Here is a 25,701-nt window from a genome sequence, read left to right as displayed (position 1 = left end):
TGCAGGGAGGAGGCAGTCGACAGAGTGGGATCCAAACGCCGACACGGTGTCCAGGGGTGGGACTGCAAAAGAACAAACCTCCCGGGTGTCGTTCGGGTTGTCGAGCTGTCGGACGAGGACGGCAGAGCGGTGACCCCCGGTGGAGCAAGTGAGAGGGGGCAGAGGAAGAAGAAGAAGAAGAAGAAGAAGAAGAAGGCGGCAGGGTGGGACGGAATAATCCAGGAAGTGCAGAGGCCGGTCAGGTGGGAGGCGACGAGTCAGGACAGGTGACACACCGGCGCTCAGGTAACTACTTTCCCTGCCCGCTGCTGTCGATTTGATGGAAAACTAATGCAGACTTAAGTTAAATGTGTGTGTTTTTCCGTTTGCCATGACACCACCGGCTCGCCTCAACCCCGTCTCTCTCCCTCCCTCTCGGGGCTGATCGGGGTCACGGGAGGACTATCCACGTCACGGGTATTCGGTAACTCCCGTGTGACGCGTCGACAATTATTTCCCTTTATAATTTAGCCAAAAGCGCGTTTCGGCGCTTCATTCCCCGCTGAAATAAACAGAAATGTGGGCTGTTTTGTGTTTTAGAGCAGGTGCCGCTTTTCCCGCTGTATGTTATCAATAGCTGCGGAGTGTCCAGGTGAGAGCGCGGGGTCGGCGGGTACATTTCTGGAGACTTGGCTGCTAATTATAGCCGAGAACACCGGCTGACATCCAAAACCTAACCTGGTCTCACGCACATCACCTGCCTCTCTGCTGCTCATAGGCATGCATTGGATCTATTGGATTTGGCCTGTTTTTCCTTAGAATGATCTCTGAAAAAACCCTTCAGTGGTCTATTAATCATCATCATCATTCCCATGAGCCCACTGCAGTGTTTTAGTGTCATGCTATCATGCAGTGTTTTATTTTAATCCTGCACTATTCTCTATTACAATAGGATGTGCTTATAGGCTGTGATGTCAGGTGAAGGGTTTTGCCTACCTCATGGGTGGGGAGGGCTGTCATGCCAGTGGGCTTTTGTGTGTGTGAGTGTGTGTCATTACAGAGGTAGATGTGTTGCTGACTCGCCCCTCTGACAGACCGGCTTAACCAGCTCAACTGGCTTGGGTTTGGTTTCCCTGTCTGGGGCATAGCTTGTTTGGTTAAAGCTGCCGTCCATGCATGCTGGTACTTCATATTAATGCATTGTGCCTTCGAGGCTCAGGTGCTGTCAAAGCTTTTTTTTTATTTTTTTTGGCTCACCTGTGGTCTCTGAGGGGCGTGAGTGTGAGGCGAACGCAGCTTCTTCTCTGTTTGTGCCTTCTTCTTCTAGATTGAGAGGAGCAAAAGTTTGCAGACGACAAAGCCCGTCTTTTTCTTCGTTAATCTGCAGTCTATCCCAGATTTTGTTCTCTCTCTCTCTCTCTCCTTCAGGGTTACACATACCACTGTCTTTGATGTGAATGGCCATTTCTGACACTCTCAGTCTCGTGGTGGAATGGCACAGTATTCCCCACATATGGAAGAGACATCCTCGGGCTTTTGAAATAAAGACTAATGGTGTCCCTGTTTGCCCCAAGTTTGTCTGCAACATAATTAGACATCTGTGCTCTGCCTCCTTCCTGCTGTCCTGACTTGACCTCCATCCTGCTCTGCTCTCTACAAGCCTGTTTTCTTCTAGTTAATATCCCTATTTCCCTCTGGCACTTCTTCATCACTTTATATTTTTATGTTTAGTCTGTTCTCTCTTAATCTGCATGAAGTTTACACACGCACGCACACACACACACACACTCACACACACACACACACTCCACATGCGTTAATACTAATTCTCTTTGCCTACATTTTTTTTTTGCATATTTCTTAGAGAGCTGTGAATGTTGTGGAAAGAATAAACGTGTAGTCACACATACACACACGCACACACAACATCACTTTTCTGTGTTGCTAATCATTTTCTTTTAAAAGGTGTGAGTGTGGGTGTGTGTGTGCGTGGGCTTTCCCAACCCTGCTCACTGTTGGAGAACTTCTGTTCTGAAGAAGTCAAAGTAGGAAGCGGTCTGTTTCCATCAGCCTCTTTTTTTCTGTTCTTTTACCAGAACCCCTCCATGGCATCTGACACATCATATGATTGCTTGCGGGTGTGTGTGTGTGTGTGTGTGTGTATGTGTTTATTGGCACGCACTCTTGCAGCCGTTTGTTTGTCCACATTGTACAATATATAACATGTACGCATTTAGTCAACGCTTTGCATTTTTCTTGGTATCAGTTCATCACTTTCTTTCTCATTTCACACCTTGTTCTTTCTGTCTCTCTCCCCCGTCTCTGTTCAGACACTTGGTAGCGAAGTCGCTGCCTAACTGTTCGCTCCCTCGGGGGGGAATTCAAAGTTTTAAGTTCATTCAAACGTCATTGCCTTTTCCCTCAGGTGTATGACCCCTGCTGGCCTCTAGTAAAGAACCAAAGCAGAGGAGGGGGGCGAGAGAGAGGAAGAGAAAGCAGGCACCCATCTTCTCCTGGGTTTATGGACTGGAGGTAAGAATTGGTGGATGTTACGCTGTAAATTTCTGTCTCAATCCCGCTGTCTTTCTGAGACCCTCCAAGTTTAGGCTGCCAATGGGGTAAAGACCAGATTCCATTCATTGCCCACGAGGACATGTAAGGATGCGCAGAGTTTGGCAAAACTTGTGAAAATCTCAAAATTTCCTATACAAAAAAACTGATGGAGCGAAGGTTGGAGCGAAGGTTGGAACGAATGCCAATCAGAAATCAGCACTTAGGAATGAATTACTAATTGCTGGTGATGCAGTGTGACAGGCATTGGCATGATCAATCACAAAATGGGATTTATTCTAATGGAACTTAGTTTTTCTTCAAAAATACTTGCTAGTTGTCAATACATTTGTTGTCTTAAAGGTATTATGTAAGATTTATGCAAAGTAGCACCCCTGCAGATGTAAGGATGAATGAAAAATCTACATGAAAACAAAGACAAAACCTGCTTTCACCCCTACTTCCAAACACACCCCCACCGAGTGAAACGAATGCAACCAGTTCTCAAATGGTTCAAAGCTGATTGTGATACTTCTGGATTATTACCATCCAGGTTCATAATTTTGCTATGGCAAATCAAAACAGACCATGTTGACCAATAATTGATGTGGCCTTTGCAAAAAGACCAGATGATCATTATAAATAGAGCTGATGGGTGATAATGTTATCTCTCCTCTATGCGCTGTGTAAGGTAACCCTGCTGTCTGTGCATATATTTACAGAATACAGAAGGCAACATAAAACTACACCAGATCTAAGTCCTCCATTCATAATTTCTCAGCCAATCGGTCGGCTAAATTTAGCCACGGTTAGCATAACAGATGAACAGCTTATAACGTTAATAGCGTGCCACTACAGCAGCGCAGCAGAGCAACAAGCATTACATTAGCCTGGTTAGCTCTGGAAACACAGTATGAACCAACTGGGCTTTGTTTTTATCAGGCTCAGCTCTGCACAGCCTGGATCTGAGTAATGGGAATGAGGTATTACATCTAGTTAGTAGGGTTAGACTAGTTTCCCCGATCCAAATAGTCCAGATAACAAATGTTAGGTAAAGTAAACTGAGGAGAAAATGGCCAACTCAGCATCAGTTTTAATTCCTTTGGTCTGTCTCAGGTTCCTCCCTCCTTCAGTAGCAATACCAGTGTTTATTCTTGTCTTTCACGTTGCTTTATCAAAGACAATTCGGGAGGCATACCAGAGTTTTTTGGTTTTATGACTGGCTGCTCCCCCACCATACACACCCGTAGTTGGCGGAGGCGGAGCTGGTTGAGCCTGGATGGTTATAAGTGGTGGGAGGGGGCTGCAGCTATAATATAAGGGAGGAGCTTTTTTACGGCCCATAAAAAAAAACAACACACAGCTGAATACAACAACAAACCAAGCAGGGAATGAATATCAGAAGTCCATACCTTCTCCATATCTTTTGATCTATACTGAGAAGATTGCAGGTTAGATTAAAGTGATCTTACATCTTACAAATCTTACATAGACTGCCTCAAAAATAACTTGATTTGTGAAGTTTACTTGCAGATTATTGTTGATGCTTGCTAGCTGCAACACGGAAATGTCTTGCCTGCTCATCTGCATATTGAAATGTCTTCTCCCCACAAATTCAGATAAATGATAGCATGTAGTGGTGGACAGTCCTGTCTTGGCGTGAAGTTTACCCTTGAAAAACGATTATATAGGGAATGTTAAATAGATAGATAGATAGATAGAGCATCTTCTTTCTTTCTTTGACAAAGTTAGAGTTTGAATTTGTTTATGAAGTGTGTGTGTGTGTTTGTGTGTGTGTGGTGTAGTGTGGGCAAGTTAGTGTGACAAACCATGTGATTATGGCTTTGCTGGAGTAAGACTGGTGACTGGTGTGTGTCTGTGAATTGGTGGGGAGGGGGAAGTGACATCGAGTGGTCTGTCAGGGGAGGGAAACGGGCGAACATGTACACACACACACGCGCACACACACACTCACGCACACACACACACAGTTCCAGGAAATGCTTGAATTAGGGCATGTAAGCCCATATAAATTCCCCCAATTCAGACATGGGTCTTTCAGTTTCATATGAACCGGCTGAGTGGGAGGTAGGTGGAGGGGAGAGAGAGAGGGGGAGAAAGGGGTGGAAAGAATCACAATAATTTCAGGGTGTCTTTCTCTTTCTCTTCTGTCTATCGCCTACCCCACTCTCCTCCAACATCCATTATTCCTTCAGCTAATTTCTCCATCTATCCTCTCTTTATTTCCTCCCTTTTCCCCCCTTTAACCACTTTCCACCTTTTTGCTCATCTTAAAAAGCAAAGAGAAATGACACTGGGAAGAAGACTGCAGTCAGACTCACACATTGTCTTGTGCAAAAAATGGGACTTCACTCGGAAAAAAGAATATATTTAAGTCGACAGTTTATTTTTCATGGTGTCATGGTGGTATAGATTAATTACTGAAATAGATTCGTTTTCTGAGTGCCGTCTCATTTATCTAAAAAGCGCATACAAACCGCCATCCCATCAGGTTTGTGTACCATTACGTTTTCACCATATATGGCGATGGTTTCTTCTCACGGTCTCAATGGTAAAGGGGGGCGACTCCAAGGTAGCCATAACCCAGTCTGCTGTACAGTCGAGTTTTGCCCCCACTCGATCTGTGTCAATAGAGGAAGTTATGTATCAGCCATTTCCTCTTTTCAGTCATGAGTTTCTGTAGCATTTGACAGCCCTCCCTCGCTCTCGACCACCAGCCTGCCAGCCCACGCCGTCCAACTTTAACCACAGGGGGATGGGAGAGTGGCAGGTGGCTGTGCTTCTCTTCTTGTAAAGACAGACACCCAAGAAGAAGAAGAAGAGAGGGATTGCGAAAGCAATGGGCTGAAGGACTGATCATGATTCAGCTCCTCTAGTCACACCACAAATGTTTCTGTGCTTATTGAGGGGGCGTTGATCATAAATAGGTACAGTGAGACAACTTATTGAGAGGGCGTTGATCATAAACAGGTACAGTGAGAAAACGCTTCAGGGAAAGAGAGAATAAACACCCAAACATGAGCAGGGAGTCATCGCTGCTGAAACTGACCCTTTACATGTATGGTTTTTAAAGGGGAACTCCAACAACAAGTGAAGGGTTTCATTCCAACATGTTGTATATCCATTTTGGGAAAAACCATTGCATGAAAGACTTATGATATCCCCTAGTAAGTTTTACTTGAATCTCGGCAGTTGTTTTGTAACTACATTCCACACTGTTCATATCTTATTTTGGAACAAAGCTTTCATAATAAAACACACATTGCTTTTATCACTTCTTCCGTCTGATGTGTGTCTCCATCAAGTATTTGTCATCAAATGCTCAGCAAACCCTGTCCTTCAAGCCGTTGGTTGTTTGATATGGTTGATATGGTTGCTATGAGACATCCATCAGCAAATGGGATTATCAATTGGTTAAAACTCTTCCTATCATTGTTATTGCATGTAGTTGTCTGGTTCCTTGCTTTCCACATCATAGCAGTGACTGACGCAGTTGTGCACTAAGTCAGCTGGACCGCAAGTCCCTCCCTTGAATTATTCTGAAGTTGTTACGCAGTGTGTGGACTGAAGTTACGGTAAGCATGAACAGTCTCCTCCCTCCTCATATCGTTGCCGTATCGTTCAGCTGACTCCTCAGGAAGGTGACACATCTTTTACCTATGTCCTCTAATTGTCTCTCTTCCTCTCTCTGTTTCTACTAGCCTGTAGCTTTTTCATATGCCTTTCACTTTTTTTGCTTTATCTCTCATAGCTGTCTTTGCTCGGTCTGTTTTTACTCGTGTCAGTTTGAGTGAATTGTCATCCATTTATCTCTCCATCTCTGCTCGTAGTCGTCCATCCATACTGAGCAGAGGAAGAGGAAGCTGATCAGGATCAGTTAGTTTTGCGACATTTCTGCGTGCGTGTGTGTCTGCGTGCGTGCGTGTGTGTATGTGTGTGCTCAGTAGTTTTGTAACATCTTCCTCTAAAATGGGAGGTCACTTGTGTAGGAGAGCAGCGGCTGTTGAGACCCTCCCAATGATGTGGCAACTTAACACAGTCCTAATACAAGCCCACACACACACACACACACACACACACACACACACACATATATGAACAATGACAGTGTCAAGTTATTATAAACCTACAAATACCTGCAGTTAAAGGCTTAATAGAAAAGCTGAATCTATTGTTACCTGTGGCTTTCATCACTGCTGGATTCATGTTTTTCATTGGTTGAAGACATTTTCACTGTGTAATTTAATTAATGAGCTCTAATAGTATGCGAGAGCTAAACATGAAACATGCATTTTGAAGCTGTAAATGGTTTATCTATGTTTGTGTTGTATATAATACATATATATATATATATATATATATATATATATATATATAAAATATTATATACAGGAGTTTATATAGTGTATATATAATATATATATATATATGTGTGTATTAGGGATGTAACGGTATGAAATTTCACAGTACGGTACGGTATCTACCAAAATACCATGGTATACGGTATTTCATGGTATTAATTTTTTTCCCCCTTTTAATTAAACCTACTATGGCCCATCGAAAAAACAAACAAACAAGTATTTTGCTTTGAAGAAAAAATATTGCTTTATTGAACTGAAACGTGTGTGTGTGTGTGTGTGTGTGTGTGTGTATTTAACTGAAACTCTCATGCATTAGCATTGTAACATTTACATAAAAATATTTAACGCAAGGGTCCTCCTTATGACCTAATATGAGAACGTTTACACAAGGGTCCTCCTTATTTGTTTAGGTCAGGTTGTTATGCAAGAAGGACAGCATGTTGACCTTTTCCACTGAGAGTCGTGACCTTTGGGGAGAGAGGATGTGCCCACTTGTACTAAATGCCCTCTCAGATGGTACGCTTGCGGGGGGATGCAGAAGAATTTCTTTCCCTGTAATACCGTGGGCACGTGGGCACGGTACTACAGGGAAAGGCTTACAGTTCAGAACCATGGTTGCTTGATACCGCGGTATACCTTAAAACGGTATACAGTTACATCCCTAGTGTGTGTATATATATATATATGTGTATGTATAGTATATAATATATATATATATATATATATATATATATATATATATATATATAATATATACTATACATACACACACACATATATATATATATATATATATATATATATATATATATATATATATATATATATATATATATATATATATATAGATAAAAGAGATGCATATCTCTTTATCTATAGATAGATAGATAGATAGATAGATAGATAGATGTGTGTGTGTGTTTGCACAGCTATATATAACATTTTACACCTATATGTATCTACATGCCTTATATCTAATATATTGTTTATATAATATACCCTTTAATATAACCCTATACACACACTCTAATCCCATACAAAAAAATGGTACTTTAAAGACATAGTTAAAATATTTAATTTGTCTTTGTTTGTTTTCAATTACATAAAAATAAATTGCTCTGCTGTTGACAACTGCCAAATGTAGCACCCAGCCCGCTTCTTTAAGTCCATAAACTCCTGGAAAAGTGAAATGGACTTGATTATTCATTTATTTGAAAATGCATAGTTTGCTTGAGCACAAAATTCAAAGGAAAATGGACTCCACAGGAAGTTAAGGGGCAATTTCAGTTGCTGTGTAAGTCATGTGTCACTCCACATGGAGTGAAGAGAGACTTTTGAGTTGCTAATGATGTTCATAAGATAAGGTTTCTCCAAGGTGATGATCTAGGTTATAAAATCCGTAAAAGTTATGTCTATTAGAACTTCATATTCAAAATAGCCCAAATTCATTTAGCTTCAGTCTTCCTGTAGATGTTCAGTGGAAGGCGGCTCACTGAAGCTGCACTCGGGGGTATAGCATGGTTGTGATTTTACCACACTTTACCACAGATCAACGTGTTAGTCAAGTCAAGTCAAGTCAAATTTAATTTGTATAGCACATTTCATACAAAAAGCAACACAATGTGCTTCACAAAGCCAAGAGCAATACATGTATAATAAATTAAAATAAGAACATACATGTCATCATACATAAAAACATACATACATACACATGCACACATGCAGAGGACAAAGACAATTTAAAGTGCATATAAATTCAGGTATAACAGCAGCAGACATTTGCTCTAAAAAAAACATTTTGTTAGAGCATTGTTATGTATGTTAGAGCATGTTGGAGCATTTTAAAAGGCTGATGAATTCTGTTTTACTGTAATATTTTATCACTCTTTAATTGTTTTTTATTGCCCCTTCTCAAATACTGTGCAACCAGTTGCTGCCCTTGGCTAGCATTCACAACACGATGCCTCCTGCCCCTGTCAGAGGAAATGGTCATGAGCTTCATCAACTCACATCAAAAATGAAATCATCAAATATATATATATCTATATATATATATATATAATTAATCAAAATAATGCCTTTTTAACTCCTTGACACCACGTAAAGAGATTGCAGTTCCTCTCTTGCACTTGCACATCAATTCACACAAGATACAGAATGAGTCGCCCACACACCACGCCACTCCAGAGTTCACACACATTGTTGTGGAGTATTGGGGGTAGAAACTGCTGACCAGATAAGGAGCTAAAGACAGGGAGAGTAATGTGTGAAACCACTCAGTCAGCATTATATGCTCTCTTGCTCGCATCTGTGTGTGTTCTCCATCTTAGGGTGAAACTCCCTTTTGGTGATGCTAATGATAGAGCTGGCTGCTACCGCATCTCTCCCTCAGACATCTGCACACACGCCCCCACACACACACACAAACACACACGTACATACACATGCACACACACCTGCAAGGACTCTTGCTACTTCCTGTGGCTGTGTGTGTGTGCATGTGTTCACCTCTTGCTCGATCTCTCTTTGTGTTTTTCTCCCAGTCGTCATGTCACTGCTCCTCTCCCTTCTCTTCTTCTGTCTCCCCCTTCCTCTCCCCTGTAACTTAACTCTCTCTACTCTTGTTTCATGTCTCCTCGCTAACACAGATTGTTAGAGGTTGGGACTAGATTTTCCTGTCTTAACCTCCCCTCTTTCTCTTTTATCTTTCTTTGTATCTCTACACCCACTCCTCACTCACTCACTCACTCACTCCGTCGCTGTCACACTCTCATGTGTTTCTCCTCCCCCATACCCTCCCTTTCTTGTGTGATTTCTAAGAACATGTGTGTTTTTAGAAAACATACCTCCCTCATGTTCCTTTTGTTGTCTCTTCTCAAATCTCAGACCCCTTTCCTCTTTCCAACCTCAGATTTATTTCTTTCCCTGCTCCTGTGCCCCCCCCCCCCTTTTCTCTGTGGCAAACATGTCAGAAATATATTACCTTTATTTTAGGAAGAAGTTCTGAATAAGTCTTTCTTTATTCAATTTTATAGGGGAATCGTATTAGTACTATATTGAATTCTCAGTCTTTACAAAATAGCTCTTTAGGATCTAAAAGCTGGAAAGAAGAAATGGCTCTACATCGTACAAAAAAAGCAATTCTCCTATGGACCAAATTAATCTTAAAACTGTATTTATTAAAAATCCTAAAACTTGGGGTGTAGAGACAAAAAATGACAAGGTATATTAGTTTAATAATTTTAGTTTTAATTTCTAGGTTTAATGAAATACAGAATAATGATGCATTGTTGGGGTCTTGGGTTTCATTAAGAAGTTCATCGCTGTAAAAAATACCATTTCATTTCTGTAGCTTTACGTATATATACTGTATATAAAGCTAAAGAGAGACAGAAGTTACTTATGGGGAAGAGTGCATATATGTACCCAAATGTCTTGCCCCATGTGTTTGTGAAGTGATGATCCTGTGGTACAGCAGATTCACATCAGACCTGCAGGTCTAGCATGCAAACTGGCTGCTGCGTAGCATGGAGTGGTGTGGTGTGGTGTGGGAGGGCGAGGGGATAAGGGCCTCCGCTCTGCCAGCCAAATGAATAATGTAATGTGTTCTTGGAACCAAGACCACAATGTGCGCATGCGTGCACACACACACACACACACACACACACTAATGCCCCAGTTACAGTAAGGACAGGAGAGGGCTTGGTTGCAGGGGCTCGCCCGAGTAAAAAAGACAGAACCAACTTCTTATCACCAACTTCTGCTGAGTAACATTAGCTAACGAGACTTCTCTTTTTCTCCTTCCAGTCATGGCAGGGTGCGAGCGTTGTAATCACCGTGATGTTGTCTTAAGTCTTGTCTTTCTGACAAATTCAAATGCCAATTCAAATTCCCTCCGGCTGTGTCTGTTTTTATATCTCCTGGTAGGATGCAAATGTCCAGTTCAGAGGGAACTATCGGGAGAGAGAGGGGGCAGGGCCTGGGCTTTATCGCCCCGCAGAGACTCGCTGTATTATTAGAAGACCTGGATGTTTCAGTTTGTGTGTGTGTAGTCAGTATTCATGGTTTCTGGAGGTGCTCTTTGTTTAAATGTGAACGCATTGCACTCAGATAGTCCTAAGCAGGGGGGGAGTACTATATTGGGCTGAATGCAGCTTTGTGCTGGCAGGCGTGTGTGTACTCTCATCTCCTCTCATCCCCCCCTTTCCTCCTCCCTCACTCTTCCTCAGAGAAGGTGTCCTGGTACCACACTCCCTACCCCAAAACAGTGAGGTGTAAAGACACCTCACTGAGAAAAGATTAAGGGTTAAGAAAGACAGACAGAAAGAGAGAGAGAAGAAAGGTAGAGAAGCGGTGAGAGGAAGACGAGTGTGTGGAGGAGAAACGGTATGAGCTTGACTCTTACTTTCCATCTCTTTGGCCCCTTTGTTGTTTTTGGGAGCAGTGATTGTTTTGTGTTACGATTCATTATATTGTGGTTGTGAATAACTTCACAAGTATGGGGATTTCTCTGAGTGAAAATTCTCCCATTAGAAGTAGTCATTTTTAGGTGTGTTTGTGTGCATGTACGTGAGTGTGTGTTTTATTTACAGAACGGACAGTTATACTTTATTTGTAAGCATATGTGTATATATAACTATACTGTATCATTTGCTTGATCTGTAGGATAATCTGTTACCGTGTTTAAAATGTTCGTCCCACCACAGGCATCATATAACAAAACACACTCTTAAATATAATAACACATTTCACATTTTGGTGCTCGCATTTGGTTAACTTTGCTTTTACATTTCACTATTTTATATACCTGCTTTATTTTTCACATTTTATTTTTGTAACTTTGTCAAAGTCTCAGAATTGTCCATATTGTAGCTATTCTGACATTTCAAGCACTGAGAAAACTTGGCATCACATACAACCATACTTGCTCACATTCACCAACGTGCGCGTACACACACACACACACACACACATGCACACGGACAAGCACTTTGGAAAACATCTGACATCAGAATTCATAAAAGCATTTCTCCTTCTCCCTCTCGGCCACAGTTTTCTGTGAATAGTATAAAGTCATATTTTCCCCCTTAGCACTGGGGCCTGATATAATTGAGGTGGATTGGGAAAACTTACAGGCTTTAACGGAAAATAAGAGCCATAAAAATAATACTAACATACTTGAACATGTGAGAGGAGTTCTAGTGATCACGCAGGCCAAGTGTATGCAGTTGAATTTAATGATATAGACATGGTGGGATATAACCTTTTACACTGAAGAATAAATCTTTGTGTGTGCGTGTGGTAAATGCTGTAGCTGTAATTTTCCAGACCCCCTCATAAACTAGTCTCTTTTTTTCAGGGGTTGCACTACCAAGCCATTATAGTGCATGCTTTAAGTGAATATTTTATTGACAGACATTGTGCTGGATTTAAGTTTCCATTTTCTGAAAAACGAATCCTTGGTGGACGCTCTACTAACCTGCCATTTCTTCTGATTCGTGCCTTATTTAGCTGCCTGGTCATACAGCTGAGTAATGCATAAATGAAGCCTAACTTTAAGGTTTATGCCAATTGGCCTTAGCAATTAGATAAAAACTTAATGATTAAAGAATTGTAAATATGAACAGTATTTATTTAACCAGTGAATAACTCCTCCATGTGAGAGAGGAAGAGGGTGACGTACATAGTGAAAGCAAGGGATGAGGAAACCGTAAAGTCGCAGAGGAGGTGAAATCCTCCGTTGTCGACAGAAGAGTGGGAGGTGAGAATGTAGCCAAAAAAAAAAAACGACAAAAGAGAGAAATGTTGGTAGTATAACATAAAAACAAAAAATGTGAAAGAATGGCAAAGTGTAAAGGGTTAGGATATTTTTCAATAAGCATTTTGTGCTGTTTAATGATTTGGCAAGATTAAGAATGACAGTTAACACACACCTAAAGGCAAACAGTTGATATCAATTATTTGACTTTAAGCTATTGAATGCTAATTAACATGAATAAACGGCATGCTGCTGACACATTAATTATATTTTATACTAACGGTTACATATACTTCTGTGCTCGTAAACTAACATTATTGTTTCTGTATGCATGTGAAAATGTGCTTGTGGTATCTGCCTGTCGGGTGTTTAAACATTAGTTGCAATGTGTTACTGGATTCAGCAACTTATGCAGACTTGTCCTTGGTTGGCAAAAAACACAGAAAAAAGGTGACAAAGAAAGAGAAAGGGGGATATGAACGGTGCAATTTTGTGTGTGTGTGTGGTTGTGTCTGGGTGTGTGTGTGTACGCATGTGTATTTCAGGGTGTGCCATTATTAAGTGACTCACAGGCGTTCAGTTGATAGGAATCAGTTCAACTTCATTATTATTATTTTCCGAACACGTCCCCGCTCTAAGGAATATGCCTAAAATAACAAGCTCGAACCACCAACTACCCATGATGTGTGTTTTTTTTTTTCTTCTATGCCGGAAATTTAATGCAGATTGCTGTGTGCTCCTCCTATACCCCTTTCTTTGTCTTGTTTTCTGTTCTCTTTCACCAAAGCTTTCTATATTTCGGCTTTTACTGACGTTTCCCTCAACAAGGACATTTTTGAAATCGAACAAAACATGAGCGATTCTGTATTGTTCATTTATGCACATAATAAGCCGAAGCAATTGTGTTTGCCTGTTGATACATTTAAACAACGATTACTTAAGTCATTGGTACTGTCATATGACATTCAGATCCATTATCATGTCTAGTTGTGATGAAACATACTGTACACATACAAGGTCAAGGGACGCACACACACTTTGCCCTGTTCTGATTGAGGTGGTGATTTTCCAATGGGATTTTGAACTTTCCCTTAGTGTTGACTCACTGCACCTCTACTGCTTTTTCCAGCATGTTATGTTACATCCATTTATGATTTAAAAAAAAAAAAAAAAAAAGGAGACCAATCAAACATGTGCCCCTTAACTTCCTCCCTCTTCGCTCACAGCGGTTGTCCCATCACTGAGTTGAAGAAATCATTTTCATGAAAATGTTTTTGGCTTGATAAATGAAGTATGCAGTACATAACTGGTGTAGAGGTCATAGCTGTTTATAGTTTTGTTTTAGCCTGTCTAGGTTTCAGATGAACAGCATGCTGCACCAGTTTGAGCAAATGTCTGTGGTATGGTGTAATATGGTTTAAACTCATATGGTACCTACCTGAATGTTTGTTCCTGGGTGTAATATGACTCATAATGCCAATATGATTTTGGTTCTTACATAGTTACTCTGAATTGCCAAAAAATTGGTTGAGTTTAAGTATTTCAGATGTTTTGGTTGGGTGTCTGTCTGTTTTCCTTCCTGCAAAGCCAAAAGTTCAACTGATGTGTGTGTTCTGATGTTGATACGCATAGAAGGTGAATCAAAAAAAGCATGGGTGTTATTTATGAAGATTCTGTACATACATGGTCCCGCCATGACAACCGAAACTACCCAAGTGTTTATTGAACAAGGTTCTGAACAGGGACAGGTAGGCCAGGAAATTATGTTTATCGGAAAGTGTTCGGAAAATGGGCCGTTGGCTTTTGGAGAGAGGGGCGCGTAGGCGACCGGGGGGGGGAGGGGTATCTCTCAGTCTATCTTCGTCACTGTGCACCCTCTTTTGATGCAACAGGAAGAGAGCGAGTGAAACAATGTGCGAACAAGGTAGACATCCCCAAGGATGAACGCCTAACCCCGACTTCTGAATAAGAGCTCAGACCTTTAAGCGTAACATTTAAAGGTAGAAGGAAAAAAAGCGAAAAAAGAGGTGAAAAGGTTTTCAAAGAGAGAGGGGGGGAAAGCGAGAGAGAGGACTTGTAAAGAGCGAAAAGATGGATGCCATGACACACGCACAGCCTCGCCTCCAGATGACAGTGCCCCTGCCCATGAAAATGGGGAAGGTAGGATCACATTTTGACCTGTGGCTTCTCTAGCTCGTCCTGGGATGGGTGGGGAGGGTTTGGGAGGTTTGGGGTTGATCAGAAGGTTGGGACCGGCGGGTGAAGGTTTGGGATGGGTGAAAGTGTTAGGAAGGATGAGTTGAGGAGTCTTTATTTTCGTGGCTGTAGTTGTTTCACTGTATGGGTGGAGTGTGTGTGTCTGTGTGTGTGTTTTATATATACAGGCTGGCATTAAGATCGCCGCACCACGGGTTAAATCTAACAATGGCGGGTGGGGGGAGCAAGAGGTTGGCACGCAATGTGTGTGTGTGTGTTCATGCGTCCATGCTTGTGTGTGTGTGTATTTAATAGGGTGTGTTTTGGAGCAGGTTAGTCAGGTGAATGTGCTGTCGTTGTGCAGAGCCCTCTGGGCACTATGTGAACACTATTATTGGATGGCCAGGGGGCTGCCAGTTGCTATGGGAGGGAGATAAAGGGCAGGGAGGGGGGAACTGGAGAGTCGGTTGTTTGTGGAAAATCTGGTCTGCTCAGGTGTGTGAGAGATATTGTTGAGCAGGTATAGTGTGGAGAGGGTGAGGTGGGAGCTTAGGGAGCCAAAGCAGGGAGTTGTCGGGTCTTATTACCAATAGACCTCATTACTTCTAGAAAGAGAAGTAAGCCAGAAAGTTAAAGTCTTTTAAGTTTACTTGCATTGCTAAATATTACTTTTAATGTGCAGCACTCATGTCTCACTCTCTGCAAAGTTGTAAACATCTTGATTGGGCAGAAAACCAAACACTGAGCTGCAAATGAAATCTTCCTTCCTGCACATACACGCTCGCTAGTCATTTGTGAGTGATTAATAATAATAATGGCTGCAATTCTTCTCTCGCCATTTCTTTCTTCCTCATTCTTTCAGTCATTCTCTCCCCCTTCACCTCCTTCAGCCTGTCACTTCCTCCCTCTCTCGCTTTTCGTTCTCTCTCTTCAGTCAGTCGCTCTGTTTCTTCTCCAGGTATTTTAATCAAACAGCTAATGCTATAAAGGTATCACACGAGAATTAACCTACTGTCCGTTGATTACACCACCTACATTACATAATCCCCCATCCCTTCCACATCATCGCTATCTATCGTGTCATTCTGTTTCTCTCCCGCTCCCATGATTATTTCTTCTTCTCGCTCTTATATTTTGACACTCCTGCTGGCTCTGTCATCACTGTCTCTCTCTTTCTCTGATTCCCCCACCCCCATCTCACCCGCCAAAATCGCCTCTTCCTGATTTAGTAATCTGGAGAGAAGGGACGATGAGGTGGGGAGGGGAGGGGAGGATAAGGGGGTAGAGTTGGTGCTAAGCCCCGGTTAAAAGTGTCCTTCACGTGAAAGAGAACTCCTTGTCTAAGTCAGGCTAATGACGATTTATTTTCTGCAAACCAAAGTATATACCTGGCTGAAGGTTGTGCACTCATTCCTTGAAACCACATATATATATGATATATATATGGTGTTTTTTTCAATCAAAGGCCATTGTGACTTGAAGCTGTACTTGCATAAAGCAGTTACCACACTGTAATTTGCCCAGACCTGAAAACTCATCTGCCTTTCAACTCCGTTCTTGCAGGTGGCGATGTCTCCAGGAGAGGACGGTCTGATTGGGATCCCCTTCCCGGAGCACAGCAACGAGCTCCTGTCCCACCTCAATGACCAGAGGAGGGCGGGGCTCCTTTGTGACCTCACGCTGACCTCCCGCGGGGCGCGTTACCCCACGCACCGCTCCGTCATGGCCGCCGTCAGCCTCTACTTCCGCCGGCTGTTCGGAGCGGAGGAGGGGGGCGGGGAGGGCGGCGGAGGGTTCAGCGTGTGCCAGCTGGACTGCGTGGCGCCCGACGCCCTGGACGCCCTGCTGGAGTTCGCCTACACCGCCACCCTGACCATCCGCAGCTCCGGGATGAGAGACGTGCTGCGAGGGGCTCAGCTCCTGGGCATCCAGTGTGTGGCGGACGCCTGCAGAGACATCCTGGGGGAGACGGCGGAGGCGGAGGGGGAGACGGCCGGGGAGCACAGAGCCCAACACACTGAGAGGGAGAGGATGGCTGAGGGAGAGAGGGGCGTGGAGAAAGCGTCCCGAAGGAAAACGGACAGAAAGAAGGTGAAAAAAGTCGGGTCACATCACACGACTGCGAACCCACCGCCCGCCTCCCCTCCTCTCTCTCACCCTTCACCTTTACATGACAGCATCCGCTCGCTGCCCTCCACCCAGCCTCCCAGCCCCGAACAGGAGGAGCATCATCTCAAAGCGGGGCAGAATGGGGATCCCAGGGGGGTCAGAGAGCCAGGGAGAGGGGCGACACTAAACGGAGGGCTGCACTGGCCGCAGGAGCGCCCCCTAATAGCCCACGCTCCTCCTGTCCCACACGCAAATGACAAGCTGTCAGAGGACGAAGAGATGGAGGGTTTCGGCGACGACGGCGTGCTGGTGGGCGCCACCTCCATACCTGCGTCTGTAGCTGAGCGAGGGGGGGTGGTGTCAGCGGTGGGAGGGGGCAGGAAGAGGAAGACTCAGACGCCCCAGCAGTGCCCCGTCTGTCAGAAGATCATCCATGGAGCGGGAAAACTGCCCCGACACATGAGAACACACACAGGAGAGAAGCCCTTCCAGTGCTCTGCCTGTGGAGTCCGCTTCACCCGGTATGGAAACCTCTTCTATGAAATAGGCATCAAACAATGTCCCGTTTAAAATGGTTTGATTTGTTGTAGGGCTGGGAAATAATTCAATATTATCACATCAATAATATCATTATTATAACGATATTGTGATACACAATTCTGCTGTCTAAATTGATGATAACAAGCTAATTTTATTTAAAAACTGACAAAACGAGGTATGAAACATTTTATGGAATTATTTGAGTTTTATTTGACATCACCCTTAACATTACCATGCAGTTCAATGGGATGAACATCAATTTGATTATTTAATATGGTTTTGCACACATAAGCCATATTTTGATATATATATCGATATCGGAAAAAAGTTCTTATGATTATCGTGGTATTGATTTCAACCATATCGCCCAGTCCTAATTTATTGTCGCCTGTTAGAATCCTTGCACAGACACTGTTTCCATCACATTTTTCTTTCTCCTATCACTATCCCCTCACTCATTTACCTTTTTGTCCTCCCTCCTCTTCTTCACTCATCTCCTCCTCCCCCCCCCCCCCCCTTCTCTGTCTTCATTAGGAACGATAAGTTGAAGATCCACATGAGGAAACACACGGGGGAGCGCCCCTACCCCTGCCCCCACTGCCCCGCCCGCTTCCTCCACTCCTACGACCTCAAGAACCACCTGTCCCTCCACAGCGGGGCGCGGCCCTTCGAGTGCCCGCTCTGCCACAAGGCCTTCGCCCGAGAGGACCACCTCCAGCGTCACCGCAAGGGACACAGCTGCCTGGAGCTACGCACCCGCCGGCCCAGACGAGGGCCGGGGCACGGCGAGGAGGGCCGAGGGGACGGAGGCGGGAGAGATCACTCCCACCCGCTGGAGGCCCCGTCCTTACAGGCGCACTCCTCGGTGTTCCTGCCCCGCGGCGGCAACGGGTCAGGGGCCGGCCCTCCGCTGATGTTTCCGGGGGAGGCGGAGAGGGAGAGGTCCCTGGCCCTTCAGGCGCTGGCCCACCTCGGGCCCCACAGGCTGGGGGTGTATCCTGAGCTGCTTCTCCGAGGCCTGCGAGGGGCCAGAGAGGCGGAGGAAGAGGATCCAGGAGGAACCCACTCTCCTGCTGCTCAGCGTGACAGATGGGCAGGCGACATGGAAGAGGAAATAGTAGAAGAAGAAGAGGAGGAAGAAGAATAGTGAAGAGAGAGTGTATGTGTGTGTGTGTGTGTGTGTGTGTGTGTGTGTGTGTGTGTGTGTGTGTGTCTGTGTGGTAAAGCATCCACAGTAAAAAAAAATCTCACTCAGGTGGCTGGACTAATGACCTGCTGCTCACACTTAGAGAGCGCTTAAAAAAAAAACTAAAAGATATGAAAAGAAAAAAAATGGAAAACGGGTTTTCAGAGTTATTTTAAATGTTTGTCTCCTGGCTCTTGGCATTTGATTTCATTTGTCTTTTAAAATTTATTTTCAGTTTGTTGTTTAATTTTCTGTATTTTAGGTTTGAGCTGTTTCTTTTAATTGTCTTTTTTGGCTGGACATGCGCGTGTTGAGTGTGTGGTTACTGGGATGCTTTTCACTATGCAAACTAAAATCCAGAGCTGAGAAATGGAGGAATATTTGAAGATGTATATTTTAGTTAAAACATAATGTATTGATTCAGGTGCAATTCATATCACGTAGGTGATGAGAATGAGTTTGTGCACCCACTGACCTCTGGTGGTTTTGGGTGGAAATGCAGTCTAATTAATCAAACTGGTTCTGTGCATTGTAAGCAATAATGCTTTTTTTTTGTCTCTTTTCTTGTTAGTCATAAGAATATTCCCTTTCATTCGGTGCTTATACCAAAGATTTTAGTTGAACTCTTTCTTAAATCTTAAGTTAACAGGAGAAGAGAGAGGTAAACTGTAGCCAACGTTGGGTTTGAAGAACTTTCCACGATTCTTCCCAACTGTTTTGATAGCCATGAGAAAGGAACTGCTTCCATATTTGAGTGTCTCAGAGCCTTAGTGCTGTGTGTAAAATGCCTGACCAAAAGAGACAAAGTCTGGGTCACTGAGTAGTTGTTGATTTAAAAATATGGGTCGCTTTTGCATGTAACTTTTTACGTTGATGACGATTCTTCCTTTCCGAAGGCTGTGCATTTCAGTCTTCCAATGCACTCCTCTGGTTTCCTTGTTTGCAAAAAAAATAGAAAGGGGGCAAGGAGAGGGAATGAATAAGATGGCTTGCCCTTTTTTCTGTATTTATTTATTTATTGTTATTTATTATGGCTTTTCTGTTGAAACTCATTGTGAGACCTAATCCTGGGTTGGACACAGTGACCCACAGACCAAGGTCCACTTCTGATCTGGTCCGAATCTCTTGGAGTCTTATGAGACGCTGCATTTGCGCTAAGGATTTTGGTTCAACATCTCCATATACCTGAATGCCCTTTATGGGCTATGTGTCTTCTGTTGGCAATTCTTCCTCTTATGCATTCTTTGCACATTTAACCCCGTCAGGTACCGCAATAAAACAGGCACATTCCATCCTCCGGGGTAGAGAGAAGGGAACGGAGCAAAGAGGGGAGAGGAGTCAGAAGGTCAAAACCTTCTCTGTAGCTGGAACACAAAACGACTGTCATGACTTTGCTGTTTGACATTTTCACTTGATGTGTGGAGCAGCACGTGCTTTTCAGTCGTTAATTCAGCATGTACAGTACTGTATGACGTGTCATTGCATGACGGCTCTTTCAGTTCGGCCACCGCTGACTCTAAGGGGCCATTAATGTTGAGTTCATCATCTTGTATCTTAGACCAAAAACCTTTTTGTTTCATCATGCTTTCCCTGGATAGCCAAGAGACCAGTAGCCATTAAGGCCTGTTGCAGGGAGTAATGCTCTGCTTTGCATTATCATAATCAATAACGTCTTCAAATGACAGCAGTTTTGTTTTTACTTCCAATTCTCTTGAAACCCTTGTAGCCAGAACCTGCTGTAGCAGTAATGCTGGTCTGGGCTTGTGTGCACTATCCACTCCTTGCTGTGTAGAAAAAAAAACAAAATTTTGATTTCTGATTTATTTGCACTATGAAATTTGAGAGCTTCGAGCTTTTTGTTTGACCTTCTTCTTCAATATCTAGTCCATGAACTCACTCAGTATCATTTAAGATTGTAAGATAGAAATAGAAAATAACAAATCTTTAAATTCCCAAATACATTGAATATTCTTCCTCCTGCATATTAGTACAGAGTTATAGTCAAATATAATATATATTGGGGTGAAGTTGCCTTGGATTTTATTTTTTTTTGTGCTGCAACTATTCTCAGGAAATCTTGAGCAATGCACTAACTGATTATACAAAATAAAATTGTTTGGTGTTGTAGGGCTATTGACACTCTTCATATAAATATAGGGCCAATAGTTTCAAAACATTAGATTTTGTAGATTTTGTATTATACCATTTGAAGTTTAAATCCAAATGAATTCAACCTATTGTATGGTTAAAAAAAATAAAAAATAAACTACTGGCCATACTGAAACCTGTCACACTGGAATAGCAGTGTGAGGGTCGGTCCTGTATATGAAGGGTGTTGGTACTCCCAGTCAGAGCTTTGTGAATGAATGAGGGTAAACCAGATGCCAGCTGTGAAGTGTGTGTTTCTGTGTGAGCTGTTTGTTTTCTTGGCTTCGGTGAAGGGACATGGGGTCTGGTTTGAATAGAGACCCCACTATCAGGGATACAATTTTTGTCTTTCAGTTTTTAGTGGACCTTCTCAGAGATATGAATTAATTTTCCCATCATTTGTTTCAGTTAATGTAAAGAAAATAAATAAATAAAGATACCTGACCTTGGCGTTTTTCTGTGGTTATTGGTTTCTGTGGTTATAGGTTATGGGTCTAATGTTTAAGACTTAGTCTTAAACATTAGACTGAAATATTACTTTAGGCTTAAACATAACTTTACAGTAGCAAAAAAAGCGTACTATATACAGTATGTGTCCTTAATGTTTTAGGTAATTTTGTCAGTATCATTGTTTGATTATGTTTTACACACATAGGGAGGTAGGTAAGGTAAACTGAGGTCAGTGTGTGCGTGTGTGTGTGTGTGTGTGTGTGGCCTCCTTCAGGCCCAAGCTGACACCTGATGCGCACCGCAAGGGCAGCTGGGATAGGATGTTGCGTAGTTGGTTAATCCTATTAGTTTAATTAGACTTTATCCAACAGGCCTACGACACCGGGTCTTTTTTTACAGAGCAAAGGTTTCAAACACCGTTTTGGTTTTATGAGAGGTCAAACGAAGACCCCGGCAGGAAGGGCAGCCTAAATCTCCAGGCCGTCAGTCACATCCTCGACTCTGGCTCCAACATCTCTGGCGAGGTGAGTAGCGTTACGTCAGATTACGTCAGTTTTAGAGAACTAGCCACGTCGGTGCCGTATTTGGCAAATACATGCCTTTTAGACCTCTCAATTAAAAGGCATGTATGAAGTGTTAAATAGTCTGCAGTAAGTTGGGGTTGTTTTCCGTAGGATGCTGGTTCGTCGGATGGTGTGGGCCGCCGGCGCGCGCTCCGCTGCGGCGCGTCATTGTGGCCCGCGTTTAACCTACAGCACTGCAGCGCAGCCACAGGTAGGCTGTGTTCCCGTTAACTCAGCATTATAAACAGGAATATGAAACTCAGCCCACATGCCCATCTGCGAGTGTTCAATATGAAGACGCTGTGCTGAATGATAAGATTTTGACACATCAAGTAGGCTAATAGGCATATTCATCCAGTGAGATTTTGGCAGTTCTAATTCACATGCATCCATCTTTGCAGTAACATTATTGTGCATGGGTGTTCTCTGAATTACACTCGCTGTTTCTCTTGTTCTCTGTCACCAGGAGAAGCCAAAAAAGACCAAGTTTGGCCCTTTGAGTGACCAAGACCGAATATTCACAAACCTATATGGCCGTCATGACTGGAGGTGAAAACATTTAAAGGAACACTCCACCGTTTTTCAACCTTTTCTCCATGTATTTGTCATTAGGAGTAATGGTCAATACACAGTGCTACATTCATTAAAACAAACCATTCTACCCATTCTCTAGTAACCTGGAGCTCAATGGAAATCTCCATTTCTCCCTTTCCTGCCTTTTCTGCCTTTCTCTCTCCTCCCACCAGACTGAAGGGAGCGCTCAAACGGGGAGACTGGTACAAGACTAAGGAGATCATGCTGAAGGGAGCAGACTGGATCCTGAATGAGGTGAAAATCTCCGGGCTTCGGGGCAGAGGGGGAGCTGGCTTCCCCACCGGCATGAAATGGAGCTTCATGAACAGGCCCAGCGATGGCAGGTAACAGAGAGGCAGAGATGTTAAATTATATATAGCCCTTTATCACAAGCATGTCTCAAAGGGCTTTCCATACCATCATATACATCACTATATAACATATACCACCTGCATCATATTCATAGTATTCTGTTACATCACCACACGGCCATCTTGGTAAAAAAAATAACAAGTGATTGTAATAAATTAACAGGCGATTACAATCAAATGACAAACACAGCCAATGAGCTGTGTGTATTGTAAAGCGCCATATTGGTAGGAAATGCATGTGACATCATGGGAATACTATGAATATATACTACATCATCATATACACTACCAGTCAAAAAGTTTGGACACACCACACTTTTTACACAATTTTTACTATTTTACACATTTTAGAATAATAGTAAAGACATATATTATACATATATATATATATATATATATATATATATATATATATACATATATATACTGTATATACAGTATATATTTTAGTTTCTTTTTTTAGTTTAGTAGCCACTCTTTGCCTTGGTGGAAAAGCAAAGGCTTTGGAAAGAAATTCATACATAGACATCAACTTCACTATTTATATTTGTCTAAGAAACACATTTCAAGCATTTAGGCAAAAGCTGTTAGATCAAAATGGCCTTGAGATAATGAAAAACATAGTACATTCAATCAGGTGTGTCCAAACTTTTGACTGGTAGTGTACATCACTATATACCATACTACATCATATATACTGTACATACTACATCATATATACTGTACATACTACATCATATATCATCATATACATACAACATATACATCAAAAAAGGGTAAGAAAAGAGTGGGACGATGCCTATAACGGGTTCAAGGTCTGATTTGCCAGACAGACTATAGGCGTGCATCACCAGTGATTACAATGTGTTGAAGGCTGCTTGCTGTACATTTCCTCCCTCCTGTGTCCTATAGGCCTAAGTACCTGGTGGTGAATGCTGACGAGGGGGAGCCAGGCACCTGTAAAGACCGTGAGATAATGCGTCACGACCCCCATAAGCTGATAGAGGGCTGCCTGGTGGCCGGGGCAGCCATGGGAGCCCGGGCTGCATACATCTACATCAGAGGAGAGTTTTATAATGAGTCATCCAATCTACAGGTACACAATAAACATGATGGATGGAATTGCTAGTCTGACTACACTGACTTGGTGTAGCTTCTGTCGTATTCACCTTTCTCTTCTCTTCGAACAGGTGGCAATTAATGAGGCATACAATGCAGGGCTGATAGGGAAGAACGCCTGTGGCTCGGGATACGACTTTGATGTGTTTGTGATGCGAGGAGCAGGAGCCTACATCTGTGGGGAGGAGACTGCGCTCATCGAGTCGCTTGAGGGCAAGCAAGGGAAACCCCGTCTCAAACCACCGTTCCCTGCAGACATAGGTGAGAAAAAAAAGCGCCGCAGCCTCAAACACTTCATCTTTGCATCCCTTTTCCCACTGGGGCTAGTTATGGTTTAACAAACGCTATAATAGGTTTACATTGTAATTACAGTTTCAGGTGTTTATTCACAGCTTTTGCATCTCTCTCCCTTCAGGGGTGTTTGGATGCCCGACGACAGTTTCCAATGTGGAGACGGTTGCCGTGGCGCCTGCGATCTGTCGCCGGGGCGGAGCTTGGTTCGCCAGCTTTGGGAGGGAGAGGAACTCTGGGACGAAGCTGTTCAACATCTCTGGTCACGTGAACACGCCGTGCACAGTGGAGGAAGAGATGTCTATTCCTCTGAGGGAGCTCATAGACAGACACGCAGGTGTGTACAGTCTGCCGCTCTGTTGATACTGATATTTTATGAGATGTTGACATAACTTCCTCTCTCCTGTCGTATGATTGGTGCAGGAGGAGTGAGGGGCGGCTGGGACAATCTATTAGGAATAATCCCGGGGGGCTCCTCCACTCCCATCATCCCTCGCCACGTGTGTGATGATGTTTTGATGGATTTTGATGACCTGGTCCGTGCAGAAACAGCGCTGGGCACCGCTGCCATCATCGTCATGGATAAATCTGTAAATAAACAATTCCTACATAATATTCATAAAGCAATACACCGTACCATCTGTGACCCTTAAAAGTAAGATGTGTCAAACAATCTGTAAAATGTGTTTTTGCACCAGACTGATGTGATCCGAGCCATTGCACGTTTGGTTGAGTTCTACAAACATGAGAGCTGTGGCCAGTGCACCCCCTGCAGAGAGGGTAAGGCACTGCACAACTTCTATTGATAGAAATGCACCATTCAATGCAACAACATGCTGTTCAACGCTTCATCACCTCAGCCTTTCCCTTGTGTAAGTAGCCAAATATCTAACATACTGTCTCTGTCCTCCCGCTGTGCCTGTCCTTTTGTCTCTGCCTCATCTCGCTGTAGGAGTGGACTGGATGGACAGGATGATGTGGAGGTTTGTGCAAGGTGAGGCAGCCGTTTCAGAAATCGACATGATCTGGGAGCTGAGCAAGCAGATAGAAGGACATACCATCTGTGCCCTGGGGGACGGCGCTGCCTGGCCTGTACAGGTGACATCTCCCGGACTGTACTATTAACTATTTAACAGACATGAGACCAAATGTAACTGTGGGACTGAGCTGACACGTGAAGCTGGAAGTATAGACACCAATATTTACATTTCAACAGCCACTTTTGCCTCTTAATTCATCCTTTTATTTCTCTACAGGGACTGATCCGCCACTTCCGCCCAATCATGGAGAGTCGCATCGCTCAGCATAACAAGAATAATCCTCCTAGAGAGCCAGAGATCGAGATGATCTGAAACTGAATATGTGTTGATTTCAGCACTGATTGCTTTATAGCAGTGCTATTGCTTACTGACTGGTTCATATACCTCCTTATGCTATATTACATGTTTTATTTGTGCAGAGACAAATTCAGATATGAGTGTAATTT

The 25,701-nt window shown here is 43.1% G+C and overlaps 2 protein-coding genes across 3 annotated transcripts; both read left to right on the top strand.

Annotated features, from left to right (window-relative positions):
• On the top strand, positions 1-21,292 carry zbtb7b (zinc finger and BTB domain containing 7B). 2 transcript variants are annotated; one of them, XM_078286993.1, is made up of 4 exons: positions 1-285; positions 2,405-2,511; positions 16,429-17,495; positions 18,049-21,292. In XM_078286993.1, the coding sequence occupies exons 3-4, from the start codon at positions 16,435-16,437 to the stop codon at positions 18,659-18,661; spliced, it is 1,674 nt and encodes a 557-aa protein (XP_078143119.1). In that variant the 5' UTR covers positions 1-285; positions 2,405-2,511; positions 16,429-16,434; the 3' UTR covers positions 18,662-21,292. The 2 variants fall into 2 exon arrangements, with proteins under 2 accessions (XP_078143119.1, XP_071768903.1); XM_071912802.2 differs by lacking the exons at positions 1-285; positions 2,405-2,511 and adding an exon at positions 14,645-14,829.
• Positions 21,293-21,973: 681 nt separating this feature from the next.
• Positions 21,974-25,698, top strand: LOC139922315 (NADH dehydrogenase [ubiquinone] flavoprotein 1, mitochondrial-like). Its single transcript, XM_071912798.2, has 10 exons — positions 21,974-22,018; positions 22,334-22,410; positions 22,608-22,778; positions 23,718-23,901; positions 23,996-24,185; positions 24,340-24,552; positions 24,639-24,805; positions 24,914-24,995; positions 25,168-25,313; positions 25,472-25,698. The coding sequence occupies exons 1-10, from the start codon at positions 21,974-21,976 to the stop codon at positions 25,565-25,567; spliced, it is 1,371 nt and encodes a 456-aa protein (XP_071768899.1). The 3' UTR covers positions 25,568-25,698.
• The last annotated feature ends 3 nt before the right edge of the window (positions 25,699-25,701 follow it).

The sequence above is a fragment of the Centroberyx gerrardi genome, chromosome 12 (genome assembly GCF_048128805.1).
Source record: "Centroberyx gerrardi isolate f3 chromosome 12, fCenGer3.hap1.cur.20231027, whole genome shotgun sequence".
NCBI classification, from domain to species: Eukaryota; Metazoa; Chordata; class Actinopteri; order Beryciformes; family Berycidae; genus Centroberyx; species Centroberyx gerrardi.
This window is presented reverse-complemented; position numbering and strand designations above follow the sequence as displayed.

Bases quoted from the DNA above. Each gene is read 5' to 3' on its own strand.
- zbtb7b (XM_071912802.2), top strand. From the start codon at position 14,761: ATGGATGCCATGACACACGCACAGCCTCGCCTCCAGATGACAGTGCCC. The intron at 14,830-16,428 runs GTAGGATCACAT...CCGTTCTTGCAG, and splicing joins TGCCCATGAAAATGGGGAAG to GTGGCGATGTCTCCAGGAGA. The intron at 17,496-18,048 runs GTATGGAAACCT...TGTCTTCATTAG, and splicing joins TGTGGAGTCCGCTTCACCCG to GAACGATAAGTTGAAGATCC.
- LOC139922315 (XM_071912798.2), top strand. From the start codon at position 21,974: ATGCTGGTTCGTCGGATGGTGTGGGCCGCCGGCGCGCGCTCCGCT. The intron at 22,019-22,333 runs GCGGCGCGTCAT...CACCAGGAGAAG, and splicing joins CCGCCGGCGCGCGCTCCGCT to CCAAAAAAGACCAAGTTTGG. The intron at 24,996-25,167 runs GTAAGGCACTGC...ATCTCGCTGTAG, and splicing joins GTGCACCCCCTGCAGAGAGG to GAGTGGACTGGATGGACAGG.